Here is a 22007-nt window from a genome sequence, read left to right on the forward strand (position 1 = left end):
TGTGTGTGTATGTGTGTGTGTTGTGTGTGTATGTCTGTGTGTTGTGTGTTTCTGTGTATGTGTGTATTGTGTGTGTTTCTGTGTATGTGTGTATTGTGTGTGTTTCTGTGTATGTGTGTGTATGTGTGTGTTGTGTGTGTATGTGTGTGTATGACTGTGTATATGTGTGTATGTCTGTGTGTTGTGTGTTTCTGTGTATGTGTGTATTGTGTGTGTGTTTCTGTGTATGTGTGTGTTGTGTGTGTTTCTCTGTTTGTGTGTCTGTGTGTGTATGTGTGTCTGTGTCTGTGTGTGTGTTTCTGTGTATGTGTGCCTGTGTGTGTGTCTGTCTGCCTGGTCTGCTGTTTTTATGGGAGATATACTCCTGGAGCATGGCAACCTATTGGAAAGGAGGTGAAGGCAGTTTGAAGGTTGGAGCCAATGAAAACTGTCATCACCCTCGATCTATCTCGGGTTCAAAGAAAGAGAAAGAACGTAGGTTTCTTGGCCGCCTTTCCCTCCTCAAGAAGTCCCAAAGTACATTTGTTCACCACAATGTAGAATACGGATTCTCAAGTGGCTCTGCCAGTTCTTCGGATTGTTTCTAAAATAAGTCACATTGATTTCCTATTGTTTTGCATTCAGTGATCATTATGGGTATCATTGTCAATGTCACAGTTTCCAAGAAACGACTGTTGACAAGTGTGGGTTTAACAATTGGCAATCCCCAATCATCAAGGATCAAGTTCTCAGGTGGAACTTGGAGTATGTATATAAAAGAGATGAAGAGTTCTGTTTACAAATAGGCCACCACTTACTGGTGGACGAAGGACCTGGTGTTTCTGCGTTAGCTGTGCTTTTATCAGTAATGCTGTGAGGCAGGCTTCAGGGAATACTGATTAATTCCTTAATGAGTCAAAGCAATGCAAAACAAATCACTGACTCTGACATGTGTAATATCAGTGTGAATGTATTTGCTGTTGTAAAACATTTCATTTTGAATTTACACATAGCTTAATCGCCATGAAATAACTTGCCAGTCAGCCTGTGTAATGTGGTAGTGAGCCACCAGACTTTAATTAGCATTACAAAGCCAGACGTATAAATTTTAGGACACAGATACTGGTGTATGACCTGTATGATCTTCCTCTGGAGAGACAGTCTAGATGAAAATATATTTCAATGAAATTCTGATACCACATTTCCATGAACATTGATTTCTGGTTAAATAATGGCATGCTAAAAATATTAAACTATAGTTTCTATTCAGTCAATTTTGCCTTGGCATTGTGCCATTAACTTCTCAAATACTGTACTAGCACTGAGCATTGAAATGATTGGTTTAGCTGATGTGGTGTTTCAGGAAGTTTTCAGATGAAAGAAGCAGAATTCCCAAATCCTATCCCAAAATCGTGAAACTTCCTGAGCTTGGAAATTTAAATATTTTAATTGGGGAAAAAGATTTAGCTGTCTTACAGGTGATACGGACTATTTTAAAGATGCAGGATACCAATACAGCACTGATTAGGTGCTGGGTTTATCTTAGTAACACAGGTGTGGTTAAGTTGGCAAATGGTTTACTGAAGGCATGAGTTGCTTGTTATCATTTTGTCAACATATCACAATGAAGAACTCTGCCAATCAAGCCATTTTCTGTATCCAAAATCATATATCTGCTTTTTGAATTGACTTATCATGTTGCTACATGAAATACTGAGCTTGTCTTTCATTTAGGTGAATAATTTGATGGATGAGACTATTTATACTCCGTCTATTCAAAAAGGTTCCATCATCTTTGATGAAATTATAGAGCAGAGAAAGAGGCTAATGGATCATCATGCCTGTGCAAGTTCTTTGTTTGATTGTGCAACTAATTCACCAAGAAGGGTGGCACGGTAGCTCAGTGGTTAGCACTGCTGCCTCACAGCGCCAGGGACCTGAGTTTGATTCCAGCCTCAGGCAACTGACTGTGTGGAGTTTGCAAATTCTCCCTGTGTCTGAATGGGTTTCCTCCAGGTGGTCCAGTTTCATCCCACAAGCCAAAGATGTGCAGGTCATGGGAAATTGGTCATGCTAAATTGCCCATAGTGTTAGGTGCATTAGTCATGGGTAAATATAGGGTAGGGGAATGGGTGGGTTACTCTTTGGAGGGTCGGTGTGGACTTGCTGGGCCGAAGGGCCTGTTTTCATACTGTAAGGAATCTAATCTAATCTAAGAATGTCCATAGACCTATGGATGCTTTACAACATAGGAGAAAGGCCCCTGAACACTCAATTTAGGAAACAAGGCTGCAGCCGGTTACACAGCTAGTCCCCAGAATCTGATTTAGAGTTGCTGGTTGAAGGATAAATACTGGTCAGAACATCAGGCAAAGCTCCCCTAGGTACAGATGTAGTGTTAGAGATTGACAATCATTTTTAAAGTCATGTTAATCCAATTTCTGAGAACTCAGTTGGGAAATACTTTTGTGAGACACTCTTGTGTCTCAGTCACTACCGAATATGTGGACTGGAAACATCACTTGACTCATTGCATTGTAGCAGCCTTTACATAAACTAAACTTCAGGCAGGTTAGGACACTCAATATGATAGAATCTATTAAGTTAGACTTTGGTTCAGATACATTTTGCACACTGACTGGCTCTTATTGCATTGTGTCCTAGGACAATACAATTTTCTGGAGTTCTTTTTTGTTAACATCACATACCATTCACCAGAGCAATGTATCCCACACTGAAGCCTTGCAGACAAAATCCCTGTGTAGATTATGCTGAACTAACCCCCCATTTGGCACAACACAGATTTTTCTGTTTTTTTAATATAAACTTAATTGCCTGTACATCTGTTAAAATATTTGTTTTATTAATTAATTTCAGTAACAGTTAGCAATATTGCCAAATACTTTTGCAGTAGCAGATTCTGGTCAGACATTAATATAATATGCTTTCTGCAGCTAGCGAATATACAATAACAGCGCAATCAAACTTTTGTTGCTAGATAATCATACCAAAAAGGAGAAAATTTGATTAGCAGCTCATGTACACTAACCGGATCAGCAACAAGAACCCAATCACATCTAATGAAGCAAAGATCAATTTATATCTACAAAGTAAAAAGCAAAAATCACGCAGAATTTCAATATTTTATGAACAACACACAAGTTCCTGAGTCCCCATTAGCAAGGTTTCTTCTGTGCATTACATGTAAGTAAACATGTTATGTATTTTTTAAAAAATCTATGGAGAGAGGAATTCTGCCTCCCTATGATTTCTCCTGATTAGATATAATTTTACATTTGTTAAGGCACAAGTACAGGCCCTTCAGCCCACCAAGATATTGCAATGGACTGAACTGTCAGGACCTTGGCACCCAAATAATATATAATATTGGGATGAAGAAAGCAGAGTCCAGTTACATCAGTGTAAATGGTGAGGTTATGTTTTATCTCCATATCTTTTCAGTCTTGGAAATAACGCAACGGTTATGAGGCATCCATCAGAGAATTTCAATACGTGGACTAAATCTAAACAATCCGAGATAAGTGGTTAACACAGAATTATGGCAGATCGACAAAGACGTCTAGATACAATTGTATAAACAAGAATAGCTTTGGTTATCAGTAAACTGAAACATAACAGAATGCATGGTAGTATCAAACAATTACACCTAGATGCGGAATAATAGTGGAATCATAAGAAATAAAGCAAGGAGAATCATTTTCCTACCTGGGAAGCCTAATAACATCTGGTTGGAAAAAAATTATCAAAACATCAGGAAGACATAAGACTTACAAAACAAACCACAAAAATATCAGCCATCTTTAGAAATATCAGCAGCTTTATAGAAAACAGAATAAGATTCTCAAAATGCTCCATTGTGTCAATGTATATGGAATATAAGCAAAATGATGGAAGATAAATTAAAGACAACAGAAGTTTGCTTTCTGAGACATATGATGAGGTTTAGTTGACCACACATACTTACGTGGATGTTTTGAGGAACACAGCCACAAAAGAAGAATTTAACAAATGATCACCAAGATTTAATTACAATTCTTTGGGCAGGTACTTGGGAAAGGAAAAATCAGGACATTTGGTTGTGACATAAACTTGAAGATAGCAGAGTAAAATGAAGACAAAGGAAGAAATACACAACAATGGACTGAACTGTCAGGACCTTGGCACCCAAATAATATATAATATTGGGATGAAGAAAGCAGAGTCCAGTTACATCAGTGTATATGGTGAGCAACAGTTTATAAGAAGCAAAACAGGCTTGAGATTTAAGAACAATGTCAACATGTCAGTGATTATCAAGAATTGCAAAAGCTGAAGAGCCATGGTCACACATGCTGTAAAACAGAGAACCTGAAGGTGATCATGCAGAAAGATGGATCAGTGAGGAATATTATTACTTTACTGGGTTTTAAAGATTTTGAACATTTCATATGATAAATCATTCTGTTTCTTTCTGGTTTTAAGTATGATTCACGCTTTGGACTTTTCTTTCAACGTTGTAACTTATTAATTCAGTTTGTTTCTTAGTTTGACAAAAGTTTGCAGTTCCACAAAGTTCCTGTTTGCAAAATATTTTCCATGTTTGAAGTATCAAAATTATATCACAGATTAACAGCAATGGATTAGAAATTCAGTTTCTGTTTACCAACACTCTGGCTGCATTAGGCATTTTCAATGTTGTCAACATTTTGTTCCCAAAGATGCTCTTAACCTCTGTATCCTTTCAGTAACTGGTTCGCTATGACTAGTCTCTGGATTTCGCTGGTTCCTTCATAGATCTCAGTTATGCGGGCATCACGATAGTGTCTCTCAGCTGCCATTTCCGTAACATAACCCATACCTCCCAGAATCTGCATGGCCTAAACATACAAGGAAACAGACATTAGGATCATATAAACAACTGACAACACAGTAAACAGGAACTGGTTAGCCTTGTGATAAAGCATAAACATGCATTTTGTGAAGTTGTGCAGCTTTGTCACAGGTTGATCACCACAGAATAAATGCCAGATTGAGGCTGTTGTCTCACAATAGGAACCATACAGTTTAGGAGAGGGTGATGGACAATGTAGTGGCATCCTTCAGGATCACCTAGATCAGAGAGATTACACAGGGGTTCCACCTACAAAAAGATCTCATCGCAATGGGTTTCAATGGCTTTTGATTGCTGGCTTTTCCTACCCAACTGAATCTATGGAAATGCTTGATGGGTTCCAGGATGTTCCATTCTACCTAAGCTGTGGGTAGTTTGGCTATTAGTGGGAGGCAGGAGTGGGTAAGGAGGTTGTTTGGATTGACTAAGTTGTTAAGGAGGGTTCCTTTCTACATACTGATCATGGGGATATTTAATTTTGCCACTGCCAAAGGTGAGGAGTATCTAATGCATTGCCAAGGATTGTTCATCCTGTTGTGCTATGTATGTTGCTTCCTGTACTACTGGCATATGGGTAGCTGAGAGCATAAGCCTAGAATATACACATTCAGTGTCATCCCGGAGAGGGGAAATCATCTGCTAGACTTACATAGCACAGAAAGAGGCCATTCAGCCCATCACATCCATGTCAGTCAACAAAGATCTGAGTACTCCACTAATCCCATTTTCCATAGCCATAACTTTGGAGGCTGTGGCAAAGCAACTGAATATTAAACACTACTTAAATATTACAATACTTCTGTGCAGCTGGTAGTGGGAGGCCATAACTTCCCCATCTCTGTTCTCAGATGCTGCCAGCTAGGGTCATAGCGCACCATGTCCAGTAACCTAACCGGAATATTATCGTCACTTGGCTCTCAGGGAAATCTAAGAAATTGACTAAGTTCCTCCAGATCCACACAGTTATACCAGTCTCATTTTCTGTGTGATCCAATTCTGAGCAATTATGACCTCTAAGCTAATCAGCACTGAAGCCTGTCACTGAGACTGTAAAACTCCAGTGAAGGTGATGGTATGGAGGGGGGGAGCGGGGAAGACAATATCTGCGATTAGGTGGAATTCAGGAGAGGTTAGCTGACAAAAGGATCGATGCTGTAAAGCCAAAAGAGTTGTAGTAGAACAACTAAAGGAAGAAAAGATGAATCTAGAGGAAGTTTCAAACAATAGAATCACAAAGAACTGCCAACTACAAGAATCCAAGGACAAGACAGTCAGCATGAGGGCATGTTTGATTAGATTAGATTAGATTCCCTACAGCGTGGAAACAGGCCCTTCAGCCCAACTAGTCCACACCGACCCTCCGAATAGCAACCCATCCAGTCCCATTTCCCTCTGACTAATGCACCTAAAACTATGGGCAATTTAGCACGGCTAATTCACCTGACCTGCACATCTTTTTGGACTGTGGGAGGAAACCGTAGCACCTGGAGCAAACCCACGCAGACACCGGGAGAATGTGCAAACTCCACACAGACAGTCACCCAAGGCTGGAATCGAACCTGGGACCTTGGAGCTGTGAAGCAGCAATGCTAACCACTGATGAAATAATATTGCAGATCACACTCTATAGAGAATACCCTGTGCATACAGTCTCCAAAACAATCTCCCACAGAGTCTGTCAGTTGGAGACCGTTGGAGAAGATAGTTAAAGGCTTAGAGAATCACCCAGTGACCTGGATAGCAGATTGTGTTTTTCAAAAGAAAATCCTGCACTGTCTTTTCCGCCATATCACTAATTTGATACAGAAGAGAAATTCAATTAACCATAGATAGATTACAGACCCTTTCTACAAAGACATCATCAAACCCGACCTATTCCTTAATAGGGGTCCTATTATTTCCTTCCACCAGAAGACAAATTTCATTTCACCACCTGTGTTATTCCCTCCAAATTAAATAATTCCCTCCAGAGCCTAGTCATAACTGTGAAATCTTGGACATAAGCTCACACATCCCTAATGTAATCCACAGCAGATCTCTGCAGAGACATCTTTATCCCTTGCTCCATATTTGTTTCTAGTTCTAAAGAAATTACAGAAAGCCCGGAGGTGTCTTGGGAAACAAAGTGACACTACTATATGACAATGAAGACAAGTAACACCAAAATTGTGAAATGTTATTGAGATTTGCAATGACTTTGTAACGTAAACCAGCACAATAACCTCCTCCTCTCTCTTGCCCCATTCTGCCCAGTTTTGAAAGTGGGAGATGTTAGTAATTCTACATGAGGAATCCAGAACCTAGAGATGGTCTGGTATGAGCTACAAGGAGACAGCAGAATAATAGTATCAAATCTAGTTAAAGTTCTTGTCAATGTGTGGCCACACAATGCAAACACTTCTTCTTCTATCCCACCTTGCTGCAGTAAATAATTAACTGGTGTCAAAATATTTCAAACCAAATTATGTGCTGTACTATGATCAGAGCTCTATGTTCTGTTGATTAGTGGGTCGAGAATTTTAAAATATCAATATCAAATTTCTCTCTCATACCATTAAATCTATCCAGGTCTTTATTCGAATGAAAAAGCAGTATTGAAATAAGGTAGAAGCTCAAAATTGATTACTAATGACATTTTATGTAAGTCCGCATAAACCCATCATATCACTGCCATACTTCATTATCATGACCCAGTATAAAGTACGCTGTGCTGTATATTTGAACAGCAAATATTTGCCAAGATTTGTAAATGATCTAAACTCTTTATTACAGAATATCCAAATCACATAAACAGGCCATTTGGTCGAACAGGTCGATGCTAGAATTTGTGCTCCACATATTCACATCCAGCTTCATTTACTCCTGTCACCATTTCCTTCTGTTTTTTTCTCCACCCTTGCACTTATCCAACTTTCTTATTCACATTTATACTAGCTGCCTCAACCACTGGTAGTTGTGATGAGATTGGCACTCGAGCCACCCTCTGGATAGATATTTCTCCTGAATTTCCAATTAGATTTATTTGTGCTCATCTAGTAATTCTACATGAGGAACCAGAACCTAGAGATGGTCTGGTATGAGCTACAAGGAGACAGCAGAATAACAGTATCAAATCTAGTTGAAGTTCTTGTCAATGTGTGGCCACACAATGCAAACACTTCTTGCTGCAGTAAATAATTAAATGGTGTCAAAATTTTATGGTCTCTAGTTCTTGTCTCCCTCTGTAAGTAAGAACACCTTGCCTACATTTACTCTTTCAAACACTTTCAGAAACCTAAAGGCTTTTAACAGATCACCCAACAAATGTCTCTTTTCTGCAGAAAAGGGACCAACCTGTTCACACTTTCCAAACAGGTGTTTATCCTCAGTTCTGATATCAATTCTAGTAAATCTTGTTTGCACATTCTCACCATTATAACATTTCTTCATAATGTAGAGACCAGAAAAGCTCTCAGAATTCTATTTTCTAATCAATGTTCTATAAAAATTACATACAATGTCCAAGCTTTTCAATTCTATGTCTCTGAAAATGAATCCCAGCACTTTGTTTTCTGTTTTTATGGCCTTTTAACAAACGCTGCTACATTTATGAGGGATAGCGGATCTCTAGTGATATCTAAGGATAGAGGAGCGAATCCTCTGCTCCTCTTTACTCCATTTCAATACTTAATTTCAAGAAGCATGTTGCCTCTTGTTCCAGCTACTGAAATGCACTAAGTAATATTTATTATAGCAAAAATTAATTGCCACATATGTGGCAATTAATCTGTGCTATAAGTTTATTCATGTCGTGTTGCATTTTGCCACAGTGCTCCCTCATATTAATTACAATCCCAAATTTGGGGTCATCTGCAAATTTTGGATTTGCACTTCCAATTTTTGAGTTCAAATCATTTATCTAGTGAGCAAGTAGTCCCCGCATTGACCTCTGTTTGAATAACTACCTCTAACCAATAGCTTCTATGAACTCAAAAGAGGAGTAGCCTATTTAACTCCTTCATACCTGTTCTGGCATTTGGTGGGATTATGGCTGATCTGATTCTGGCCTCAACTATATATTCCTGCCCACCTCAATATCCTCTGACTCCATTGTTAGTCAAAGATCTATCTACCTCTGCCTTAAAAATATTCAATGACCTCATCTTCACCATTCCTCACCTTCTCCACTCTGGGGAAGAAAGCTCCCCAGACTCACAGCCCTCTAAGAAAATAAAATTCATCTCATCTGTGTCGTAAATGGGAAACCCATGGGAAGACCACATACTTTTAAACAATGCCCCATTGTTCAATCTCCCCTCAGCGTTTTAGGATAAGATCATCTCTCATTCTCCTAAATTCCAATGGATACAGGCCCATTCTGTGCAATCATGTCTCATTAGTTAAATCCCTCATCCCAGAAATCAGCCAAGTGAACATTCTCCGAACGGTTTCCAAGATAATTTTCTAATTGAGACTGAGAATGTACTCCAGCCTCTGGATATGGTCCCGCCCATACCCTGGACACCTGTAACAAAACTTTCCTATTTTATATTCCATTCTTTTTGCAGAAAACACTTAGTTTTATTTTCTAATCACTTGCTGTTCCTGGTTACAAATATTTTATGGGGAGGCAATGGCATCATGATATTTTCACTGAACTAGCAACTCAGTGACACAGAAACAGTGCTTGAATCCCACCACAGCAAATGTGGAATTTGAATTTTTTTAAAAATCTGGATTTAAAACCTAAGGATGATCATAACACCATGTTGATCTGTCCCTTAGTGAAGGAAATCTACCATCTTTACCTGGTCTGGCCTACATATGACTTCAGATCCTCAGTAATAAGGTTGGACCAGCTGTTCTTGACCCTGGCACCAGGAAAGATAATGAGGAGAAAGTGAGGTCTGCAGATGCTGGAGATCAGAGCTGAAAATGTGTTGCTGGAAAAGCGCAGCAGGTCAGGCAGCATCCAGGGAACAGGAGAATCGACGTTTCGGGCATAAGCCCTTCTTCAGGAATCTGAAGAAGGGCTTATGCCCGAAACGTCGATTCTCCTGTTCCCTGGATGCTGCCTGACCTGCTGCGCTTTTCCAGCAACACATTTTCAGCCCAGGAAAGATAATGGCAACCTCAACCTTATTGACCCTGCAAAATCCATCTTACCAACATCTGGGGGGTAGTGTAAAAATTGGGAGAGTTGTATCACAGACAAATAATAAACTAGTCAAGCAACAGCCTGACACAGTGATACTGACAGAATCATACTATACAGACCATGTCCCGGACAATACCCTTGCCATCTCTGGGTACGTCCTGTTCCACTGGCAGGGCAGACCCAACAGAGATGGTGGCAAAGTGGGCACAGTCAAGAAAGATTTGCCCTGGAAATCATCAACATTGACTCCAGCATCCATGAGGTTTCATGGCATCAGGTCAATCACGGGCAAGGAAACCTCCTGCTGATCACCACATACCAGACCCTGATTACTCCTCCATGTTGAACACCACTTGGAGGAAATACTGAGGGTGGCAACAGCACAGAATATACTCTCTGTGTCATTCACCAAGACTGAACGTCATCAATGAATGCCTTCAATGTCATTCACCAAGAGTGGCTCGACAGCAGTGTTGCTAATTGGATGACCTTTTGGAAATGCAAATACATTAAGTCTACTGAATTCCCCTTATCAATTTTTACAGTTGGTTCTCAAGTAATTCAATTTGTTTACGAAAGCAGAAATTGATGGAAAAATTCAGTAAGTCTGGAATCATCAATGGAGAGAAAGCAGGGCTAATGTTTCAGGACCAATGACTCTTCTTCAGAACTGATGGTAGCTAGAAAAAATATTGATTCATATGCTGAAGATGGAGTGGGAGAGCAGGAGGAGTAAATGACAGGTGGAGATGGAGCCCAGAGAGAGAGAGAACAGCAGTTGGACAGACAAAGGAATGGGTAAAGATCAGCCTGGGCAAACTAATAGCTATCAATGGAGACCATTAGTGGCTGACAATGGGTTGGTTGTGGTAGCAGCCCACGTGATGACAAAGCCTGGTGTATGGGGTTCGGGGTAAGGACATGGAAAAAGGTGTTCAGGGCCTAAAATTATTGAATTCGATATTGAGTCCTGAAGGCTGCATGGTCCCCAAGCAGAAAATGAGATGCCTTTCTTCCTGTTGGCCTGGATTTCGCTGGAGCACTGTAGCAGGCTGAGACAGAGATGTTGGCCAGGGAACATGGTGATGTGTTGAAGTGGCAGGAAACAGGAAGCTCAAGGTCATTTATATGGACAGAACGTAAGTGTTCTGCAAAGCGGTCATCCAGACTGCATTTCATCTCCCCAATGTAGTGCAGACCACATTGTGAGCAGCGAATACAATAGACTAAATTGAATTAAGTACAGGAAAATTGCTGCTTCACTTGGAAGGTATGTTAAGGCTTTCGATACTGAGAACAGACGAAGTAAACATGCAGGTGTTACATCTTTGGCAATTGCATGGGAAGGTGCTATGGGGGTGGGCAGGTGTTAGGAGTGGAGAAGGAGTGGATCATGGTGTCTCAGAGGGAACAGCCCCTACAGAAGGCTGGCAAGGGAGGTCTGGTGGTGGCATCCTGGTGGAGGTGGTGAAAATGGTGGCTTGTGATCATTTGAATGTGGATGCTAGTGGGGTGGTAAGTGAGGACCTGGGGCCCTATCACTGTTATTGTGATAATGGGAATTAGTTTACATTCAGAGAGTTTTATGAGCAGACAGAGTAAACATTGAGGAGCATTAGCTTGCTTTCAGTTTAAGAGGATCAGAATTTTTTTTCTGCTAAGACGGCAAAACCCAGAGCCCAAAAAGCTTTTCTGTTCAGTCTACAGAAATTCTGGTTGAAATTAAATGTATGAAACAGTTTCTCTGAGAGTAAGAAGTTACAGCAAGAAAGTTAGAAAATCGGTTACCTTAGCATAAGGATTTTTAGTTGAAAGCTCTAGACCAGAAATGTTTGGGTTAGATCCTGAAAATTATTATTTGAAGCTGAGAAAGTCTAAGCTCAGTTGTGTGACTAATCAAGGAAGAGACTACCAATTGCTCAAGATCAGGAATTGAAAGAAACAGTTATATCAAACTTATTGATGTGATAGTGACGAGAACTAATTCTCTCTGGTGTAAAGTGATGGTGTTGAGATAGATGGGATTGTGTATTTACTGTGTGTTTTGAAATCTTTCAAATTGTGTTATATGTAAATAGCCTGGTTTATCCTATTTTCTTTCCATTTCATTTGCTCAATAAATTTCTGTTTCGTTGTTAAAACCAAACGTTTTGTTTCAAAGAAAGACCACCTTCTCAAGGAAACATAAAACAAAATATGATTCATTGAGTCAGATTTCAGTTTGGGATGTGACTTTTCCTCTTTAATCAAACTGGATGCAATCCATCCAGAAAAGAGGGCGTGCAAATTCTAAATTCAATGAGTTTATGAATTATCAACCCCCACACCCACCTTAAATATACTCATATACAGCACAGGAGAGACAACACAGATTATGCATTGAAGCCCTCAAAAACAAAGCCTTTTACCTCAAAGGTGAGAATGCCACAAACTGAGCGCAGCTGATACTGCAGCATTATAATTAAACAGGAACCTGAAAGTTGTTGGAGTCACAATGGTAGGTTCACAGTCAGATTTTTCCACACGTTTTCAATTAAATATCTTCCTGTACTCCATTTTACAAAAATTTGCACAAATGTGACAAAGGACTTATTACTCAAGGTTTTCATTCATTTCAATATTTCTAACTATGGAGAAAATAAATATTGGTTTATGGAATTTAAGAAATTAGTTTTGAATGAGAAAGGAATAATGTCAAAATACAACTAGGACAAGTTGCACCATGTGATACTAGTATCCAAATGTGTTGATTATCTTACTTCAAACAGGCAGTAACCACTGTTCAAATAGCATAGGCTTTCCATATAAAATGCCTTGAAGAACTTTTAAGGTGGCTCAGTGACTCAGCAGTTAACACAGCCGCCTCACAACACCAGGGACCTGGATTCAATTCCACTCTTAGGTGACTGTCTGTGTGGAGTTTGAACATTGTCCCCATGTCTGCATGGGTTTCCTCCATGTGCACCAGTTTCCTCTCACAGTCCAAAGATGTACAAGTTAAGTGGATTTGCCATGGGAAATGCAATGTTACAGGGACAGGGTAGGGGTTGGGTCTGGGTAGGATGCTCTTTGGAGGGTCAGTGTGGATTTGATGGGCCGAATGACTTACTTCCACACTGTAGGGATTTTATGATGATTCTATGAATCGAACACTTACATTTGCTTAGTTTATGAGCAAAGCTATAGTTTCAAAGCTTGTAATTATTTAGATATACCTAACTGAAAAGGAAAACTGCCAAGACAGGAAATTGTAACTCCTGCCAGGGCACTGGAACAGGAAGTCAGGTGTCACTGATGTTAGTGTGTGCCCGAAACAATAAGTCAGCACCCACTATGCCATTGTTATGCACCTGATATCTATCTAGCCCATTTGCCTGCCCTGCTTGGCTACTTGCTGCTCTGTTCGCTGCCTCTATCAATGCATGATCCACCTTGTTCTTTTCATCACCCCCACTGCCATTCCTTCACTGCCCTCTTGTCATCCTTCTCACTGCGTATTCACCTCCTCCCTCACGGTTTCACTTGCCACTGTTCTCACTGGTCTGCTCACCACCCCTGCTGGCATTTTGCTCACTGTCCCCGAAGCCCTGGTTTTGAATTGTACAAGGGCCATCACAGTCCCTGCAGTTAAAAACTTTATAATTCATCCTTACAGTCCTTGCCCAATCTAAATCCTACTTAGTTTAGAATTAACATAAAACTCCAGTGGATCACATTTACATTACTGATTAATAATTAATTACATTTCTTGTTGAATATTTCATTAAATAATGCAGTGTTTGGGGAGCTGACTATGGGTTGCTTAATAAATCTGTTTTTATCTAAATTTTATACCTTTCTAAAAAGAGGCACAAAGTTGAAGCATTTTGCCTCCGACACATCAGGACTGGTCTGCAACAACCCAACCTTAAAAAGGAACACCAATTTATACAGCATGAGAAGTGGGTGGAGATTGGTTGGGCAATGGCTGGCATAGAGATGGAGCAGAAATAGTTAATTAGCTGTAAAAACCTAGACCAGGCAGTTAGCCTCTGACTGGTCATGGTGTAGCCAAGAGGAATGCAGCAGGAATTGGTAATCTCCATGATCCTTTCCTCAATGAAAAAAGTATAATCTATAGATGAATTCCTTTGCCTAATATATGTAGTTTAATTGTGCGCAGATGCACCAAATTAAGAGTTCAATTGATAACCTTAAATTGGCATCCAGTGTAATAACAGTCAGGACTGTTCAGTACATTAATCCAATAGCAGAACCACATCTAATATTGGACGTGGTACTTTGAAGGTTGCAAGCATGGGGTTAGTTGAGCACGATTAATTGATAGCTGCACTATGAACAATACCCATTTGAAACACATTTACAATAAAAACTAGATTAAACAGAAAGCAATTTAGCGGAACAATTAAGTATGCCAACCAACTCCATAAATCTGCGTGAATACATAGTCTCTGAAAAGGAAACATTTTCTCCCACTCATGGCTTCAACTTTGGCAAGCCCTTTACCAGATTAAACACAATAAAGGTATTCACAGAGTTTGAACTTGTTTATAACTGTTTTCTCACCACAAACCAGCATCCAAGAAGGATGCTGAATACCTGAAAGCACATGTAGCTGATCTGATACATGCTTTTGTGGATTATACAATGACTTTTCATATTTTCATACACAATACGAATGCCTGGTAGCATTGCAAAAGCCCAAGGAAAACCCTAATATGCATAAAAGTACACTTGACAAAAGGACTGGAGTATTTATATTTACCAAATGTGACTACATTAACAAAATGCACAGTGTGGTCAATGGCAGTTCCAAGTTCATATCTATATATCCTGCTATTGTACATGATTGCACAGCCACACTCAAGAGGTGTTTGCTGGAGTTGCTTAATGGTGGTAGTCTGCTTAGTAATATATATGATAGGATTTGAATTTATAGCACACTGCATCCAAGCATGAATGTTTTCCTAGGACACAAATAAGCCATGTGCCTTTAGCATAAGATGTAGGAGCAGACATAGCTCATGTCTGCTCCACCATTCATTGAGATTATGGCTGATCTGAAAACCTTAACTTTCCTGTCTTTTCCCTACACCTTTTGATTCCCTTACTGATTAAATTTGTGTATATCTCAACTTAGAACATAATTAATGACCTAACCTCATTCCACAGATTCACTACCCTCAGAGATAACATTTTCCTCCGTAATAAATGGTGACTCCTTTGCCTGAGATTATGTTGTCTAGTCCTGGACTGTCCACAACGGGGAAACAATCTTCAATGTGTCAATAAGATCTCTCATTCTTCTCAAAATTCAAACAAGTCGACTCATTAGAAAATTCCTCCAAAACCTGAACCAATCTAGTGAGCGTTCTCCAGACTGCCTTCGAAGTCAGGAAATCTTTTCCGAAATAAGGGCCCAAAACTGTTCACAATATTCAAGGTGTGGTCTGGCTTGTGGTGTTTTATATGGGTTTAGCTTTTATGCCTTGTCTTATTGGTGACTGGCTCTGCACACCATGAACTTGCTTAATGGTTGTGCAGGCTATTGCAACTGGTTTTACATGTTTTCCACATACGCTATGAAGGTTTCTTTCACATTTTGTGAAAAGACCATATAAAACTACATATTGAGAGCAATACCATCAACAAGACTGAGAACAATAAACTCAACTAGTTTGAACACAGGTAGGCCAACATCTATGATAGGCTGTAGTGTACTTACTTGGTCAATGAATACATTTTTTGATACTTGTTCTTAATAAAAACCTGGTCTCAGGATTTATGCTCTCAGAATTAACATAATAAAACAAGGCAACATATCAGATCTACTCCAACCCAGGTCATCGCATGGGATTCTTAAGGTGTGTGACAGTGTAAAGCGGAGAGGCTGTTTCCCCTCATGGGGGCATCTAGGACCGAGGGCACAGTATCAGAATAAAGGGGTAAGGGTTTAAGATTAAGATCAGAGGAATTTCATTTTTGAGGGCTGTGGGTCCTTGCCACAGAGAGCTGTGGAGGCAGAGATAGGTAGATAGATAGATAGATGGATTCTTTGTCAGTCAGGGAGTCAAAGGTTATGTAGAAAGGCAGGAAAGTGGACGTGAGCAATATTGGATCAGCCATGATCTTATTGAATGTTAGAGCAAGCTCAAGGGGACAAGCAGCTTACTCCTGTTTCTATTTCATATGGGTCTTTTGATCTTATGCTTCATAGAATTGCAGACGTTTTGCTTCAGCAAGTCTGTGTCCAAACATCTCGAGTTGGTTAAGCACTATTGAGTGAGTGGGCAAATGCATGGCAGATGTGGCATAATGTGGATAAATGTGAGCTTATCTACTTTGGTAGCAAAAATAGTAAGGCAGATTATGACTTGAATGTTGTAAATTGAGAGAGGGAAATGTTCACTGAGACCTGGGTGTCCTCACGCTCAGTCGCTAAAAGTAAGCCTTCAAGTGCAGCAAGGGGTAAAGATGGCAAACTGTACGTTTGCCCTACCAGCGAGAGGATTTGAGTACAGGAACAGGAATGTCTTACTACAATCATTCAGCTCATTGGTGAGGCCACACCTGGAATATTGTGTGTAATTTTGGTCTCCTTACCTAGGGAAGGATATTTTTGCTACGGAGGGAGTGTAGTGAAAACTTACCAAATTGATTCCAATGATGGCAGGACTGACTTTTGAGGAGAGATTGAGTCATTTAGGATTGTATTCATTGGCGATTAGAAAGATAACAGGGATCTCATAGAATCCCATAAAATTCTAACCAGACAAGTCAGATGCAGGAAAGCTGTTTCTGATGGTGGGTGAGTCCGGAACCAGGGTCATAGTTTAAGGATTACCAGTAAACCTTTTTAGACTCAGATGAGGCAAAATCTCTTCACCCAGAGAGTGGTGAGTCTGTGGAATTCAATGCCATAGAAAGTGGTTGAGGCCAAAATAATATGTGCTCTCATGAAGGAGGTGTTTGAAGGGATCAAGGGATTTGTGGGGAAGATAAGATTAGGGTATTGAGCTTGATAGTTAGTCATGATCATATTGAATGGTGAAACAGGCTTGAGGAGTCAAACAGTCTACTTCTGCTCCTATCTTCTACATTTCTGTATCACCTAGAGATCTGGAATAGAGGAGCTGGAACTTCACGTGAACAAGTCAGAATTTTGAAGGATTGTATGCTCGTAAAAGATGACATTTAGGCAGAATAGAATGCTGAATCAACTTGTATAATCTATTTTAGCTGCATCTGCTACTTAATGTGTAATTTATGGTATAGAAGCAACTGCAATTTATCCGTCAATCCATGTTTAACTTATGTTTATTTTAGCTTTCAGAGTAGAGCTGATTACCTAAGATAGTATTTAGTGTTTGCTTTGTTTGACTCTTGTAATAATAAAAAGTATCTTGTTTTAAAGAATGAAATCTTGTGGGTTCAGTCTTTTTGTAAATGACGGGAATTTTGGATTTTCATTTTTATAGTTTCTGATCTCTACCAAGATGGCAAATAATGACTACTACATCTCCAGAAATATGGATTTCACAGTATTTCATAGATGGTGCATTATTTTGTACCACCTGCTCACCAGCCTCTGGGGAGAAGGAATTAGTTGTAATCTCCAAAATATATGTCAATGTTGCTATTGTGTCTAGTCCTATGTTCCCTGACTAACCTTACATGTGTCTTTGTTATCTGAAAAACAGGTTTCATATTTAAATTTCAGACAGATATTTCATACAGATTTAAAGTAATTAGTGGAATGATTAGAGGGGAACCTGAAGAGAAATGTTTTTAATTTGAGAGTGATGGCAATCTAGATGGCATTGCTTGAAAATATGGCCAATGTCTGAAGCAAGAATCACTTTAACAGGGAGGCAGTAGTGTTGTGGCAATGCCACTGGACTAGTAATCCAAAGGGCTGGGCTGAATCTCAGGCAATTATGAGTTCAAGTCTCATTAATGAAGATGGAAAAATCTGAACTCAATTAATAAATCTGCAATTAGTCTAATGGTGACTAATCACGATTGTTGCAAAATTCCATCTGATTCACCAATCAAAGTTCTGCAAGCAGAAGCCAATGCGTCTGCACGCTGATCAGCATCACCAATGTCTTTACCTAGTATGGACTATGTATGACACCAGACCAAATGAAGGTTGCCTTGCCTATGCTTAACTCTGGAATGATCAAATAAGGCACTTACTTGTAACTAATTGTTGCAAGGCTTTTGAAAAGGAATCAAAGCAGAAGAAGCTAGGCACTTAAAACAACAGCAGCAATCCATGCTCTGTTGACTCTGTAAAGTCCTCCCTGCTACAACTGAGGGCTCACACCAAAATGGGGACAGCTGTCTCTGGGTATGTCCTGTCTCATTGGCAACTAAGACTCACCACATCTGATTGCCATCAGATGCTACACCGTTGAGGTTGTTCAAAGAGACCTGAATACTAACTCTGAATTTGATGAAGTCTCATAGCATCAAGTCAAACCTGGGCACAGAAACCTCCTGTTGAATATGATGTCCTGCTGCTCCGTCAGCAAATGAATCAGGTCTCCTCAATGTTCAGCACCATTCAAGACTCTCAAATAACAAAGCAATCCCTGCCCAAATACAGTGTTTGGTTGTACCAATAACTTGACAAAATCCGGTCCTGAGCTGATAAGTACAATTGCCAGGCAATGACCAGCGCCAACAAAAGAGAACATAATCACCTCCCAATGATATTAGCCTCACTGAATTCCCCCATCATCAATATCCCACGGTTACCAGTTGACCACAAACTATATGAGCCACATAAACAATGTGGATGCAAGAGCAGGTCAGCGGCCAGAGATTCTGAGATAAACGCCCTATGCATCACCTTCATTGTTCACTCCCATTACCACTGATGGACAGAGGCACAGAGTGTACCACCTACAAGATGCAGTGCAGCAACTCAATTAGGCTCCTTCAACTGCACCTTCCAATCCCATTACATTGACCACTTAGATGAATAAAGGCAGCAGATGCATGGGAGCATCAAGTTCATCCCCTAGCCTCACAACATCCTGACCTAGAATGCATCACGAATTCCTGACGTTTGCAAAGGTCAAAATCCTGGATTTCCATTTCTAACATCCAAAGGATAACAGTGGTTTGAGAAGGCATCACCACTTTTCTCAAAGGCAATTAGGGATCGATAGGTCTGACCGACCCAGTGATATTCATACCATGAACAAATAAAAATAACTTACTTGAGTATACATTTTAAATACCCACAAGGGAAAGAAATATGTGATGCAGTACATTGTGTCCCTACCTCTGAACCAGAGGTTCTGGATTTGAATGATCAGAACTTGATGGTCAAGAAAATTATGTTCATAATGTGGTGAAACAGGGCAAGTATGAAGTTGCAAATCTTTCCAACACACCCCAATAGCAAGCAGGAAGAGCAGGACAGATTCCTAGGTAGCCATGTGCTGGAACCTCTATCACCACAATCCATAACTCCTTACTACAAAGTGCATGAGCATGTTGCCACAACAAACTGTCATCTACTTTGAACTATCCCACACCGCACCGACATACATGTCTATGGCTTAAGAACTGGAAGGTAGGAAAAGCTAGATAGTCTGTAGCATTCCATAATTTCTCTACTTTTTCACAAATTAATTATATTTAATTGCTTGAAATTTTCTTCAAAACTTAAACCACAAACACCTGAATTTTCCAAGTTATTCTTCTTTCAAGTTAACATATCTACTTGAGACAGGATGATAAAGCTGCCATGTAGTGTCTGTACACAGGGCTATTCTGACTGGTACTGAAGAGCCTGACAAATTAATTCCCTCACAATGTTTACATTACTACTAACCGTTACACGCTGACCAGATGGTCTCAGGATAAACTAATCCTTCTTTTCATCTACTGCCATATTTTGATTTGGCCCATTTTTAATACAATTTAAACTCTGTGAAAATCAGTTTGGATGGGCCACCTTTCCCTGAGCTTTGAGCACTGCCTGGTCTTTAAAGGAAGACCGGTGCCGAAATTTCATTGGCCTGTCATGAAATAATCCCTATCTTATGATGGCTTTGTATCTAATAATTTTTGCTTACTTTGAAGGATGCAGAAATGCTCGGAATTTTTTAAAAAGATCTTTGAGAAAACATTGGATGTTTTTTTCAATAACACATTTTTTAGAAACCACATGTCTTCAGATAATTGCTGGTCTTTGTGGCTTGAATTCACTTCAGGGAAAATACCAGATTGTTTTTATGACTGGTTTTTATGGCTGTTCTGCAATAACAGTGCGACACTTCCATTTCTGCTCAGTTACCTCTCCAGCAACCTGTATCTCTTTTCTAATGACTGAGTCTGCATTTCAATTGTTAAAACTTTTCTTTTCATCTTTCAGATTTTACTAATGCAGCAGTCTTTAGCAGGGCCAGCAGGGCATCATTGCTCAGAGAATAGGGTAAAAGCTACTCAGAATTTATGGCATGTATTTGAGCAGCCTACCTTAACCTTGACAAAATCCACACTGGCTATGCCACACTAAGGAATATGAGGTGTAAGTAAAAAAATTATAACTCACCAAAGGCATGTACATAATTGTTTGACAAACTGTTGCATTGTTACAGTTCCTAGTTTTTATATATAATGGCACAAAAAATGATCAACTAGCACCACTTCCACATCATGGCCATTATTGCGACCCAAGTCTCAACTTACTCTTTTACTTATCTCCTGATGAATGTCAACGCATTACGGAACCAATTATGCAGCTTTGCAATGGATGGCTCAGTGATTGAAGTGCATTTTCAATCTGCCACTGGGTTGCTCAATGAAATGCTTGGTGGGAACAACTTTCACTGTAGTATTCTGGTGCATCATTGGCAAGATTCCTCAGTGATGTCATGAGTCAGGATTAAAGTGGGCATTCCTTATTTCCTCTGAGTCAACTATTAAGTCTGTGCCTGGGTGGGAAAAGTCTGGAATGTTGAACATTTGGACTCTGATGAAAGTCCTTCGTGGTTTATAAACATTCCTGGTAGCTGTGGTTGGGCTTGTATTGTCGTGGGTGTGCAGACAATGGTAGTCCAGGGGGACAAACCCAGTCAGACAGGTGAAGCTGGAGTGTCTACTTATTCTGGTTTTTGTAGTCACAGGAAATTTACATAATTGGTAAATAAGGTATCAGTATCCTGCTGTATGCATTTATATAGAGCCAACTGGGATTTCTTGGCAATGACTTAGGTTGTACTCTGTAAGAATGCAGAGACGAGAAAGTTGCTCGTTTTCAAAAACACTGGAAATGAGTGGCCACCAAGTTCAGAAAGAAGCTGTTCTTCATTTAGGAAGCTCCAAATGTCTGAGCCTTTCACATCTGGGGGTGCGAACTGCAGAAGCGCAGTCGTCTGAGAGGTCAAGGAAGGTAAGCCTCTGTTTGTAAGCCCTGTGATGTGAAAAGTATCACCTGCAACTCTATCACCTCTCCTATGAACCTCCCCTTGCTGCACATGTGGTGATCCCACCACACATATCCTTGCTGCTGTCAGTAATAATCCTATTCTGATGTGCTGACAAACACATCCAAGAGGAAATATCAACTCAAAATCCTTTGAAACATCTATGTGCGCACAAGCATTCCCTGAAAGAGGGATTTTAGATAATGCTGTAATAAGTGAGTGTTTATTCAGATTGGAGAGATGAATTTAATTACACATCTGAACTGGGGCTGAAACTCACCTTCATTTTACTGGTAAGCTTCATGAACCCGTACTGGACAAGTTAAATTTGGAGCCAAGTTAAATACAGTTTAAAAACACAGCATTAACATCTCTAAAGGACTTGATTCACACCACTGAGTATTTTTTTGTATTCTATTATTGAATCCCCACTTGTAAGCTTCTTAATGGCATCCAAGCCCATCTTTATTAAATCCAGACACAGACATCTCACAGTGAAGCTGCGCTCGAAAAATCAAGTTCTTTAACTCCCACCCATCTGTTAACTTAAAAT

The 22007-nt window shown here is 39.8% G+C and overlaps 1 protein-coding gene across 4 annotated transcripts in view; it reads right to left on the reverse strand.

Moving 5' to 3' along the window:
- Nucleotides 1-2821: 2821 nt before the first annotated feature.
- The window catches only part of acads (acyl-CoA dehydrogenase short chain), a 216429-nt gene continuing 197243 nt past the window's right edge, over nucleotides 2822-22007 (reverse strand). For all 4 annotated transcript variants that reach the window (XM_043715933.2, XM_088000131.1, XM_088000132.1 and 1 more), the window contains exon 10: nucleotides 2822-4856. In XM_043715933.2, the coding sequence (XP_043571868.1) occupies nucleotides 4704-4856 (153 nt within the window). In that variant the 3' untranslated portion in view covers nucleotides 2822-4703. The remainder of the gene's footprint in view (nucleotides 4857-22007) is intronic.

Source organism: Chiloscyllium plagiosum, unplaced genomic scaffold, assembly GCF_037043375.1.
Source record: "Chiloscyllium plagiosum isolate Xiang-an unplaced genomic scaffold, Cpla_swu_hap1 HiC_scaffold_24, whole genome shotgun sequence".
NCBI lineage: Eukaryota > Metazoa > Chordata > Chondrichthyes > Orectolobiformes > Hemiscylliidae > Chiloscyllium > Chiloscyllium plagiosum.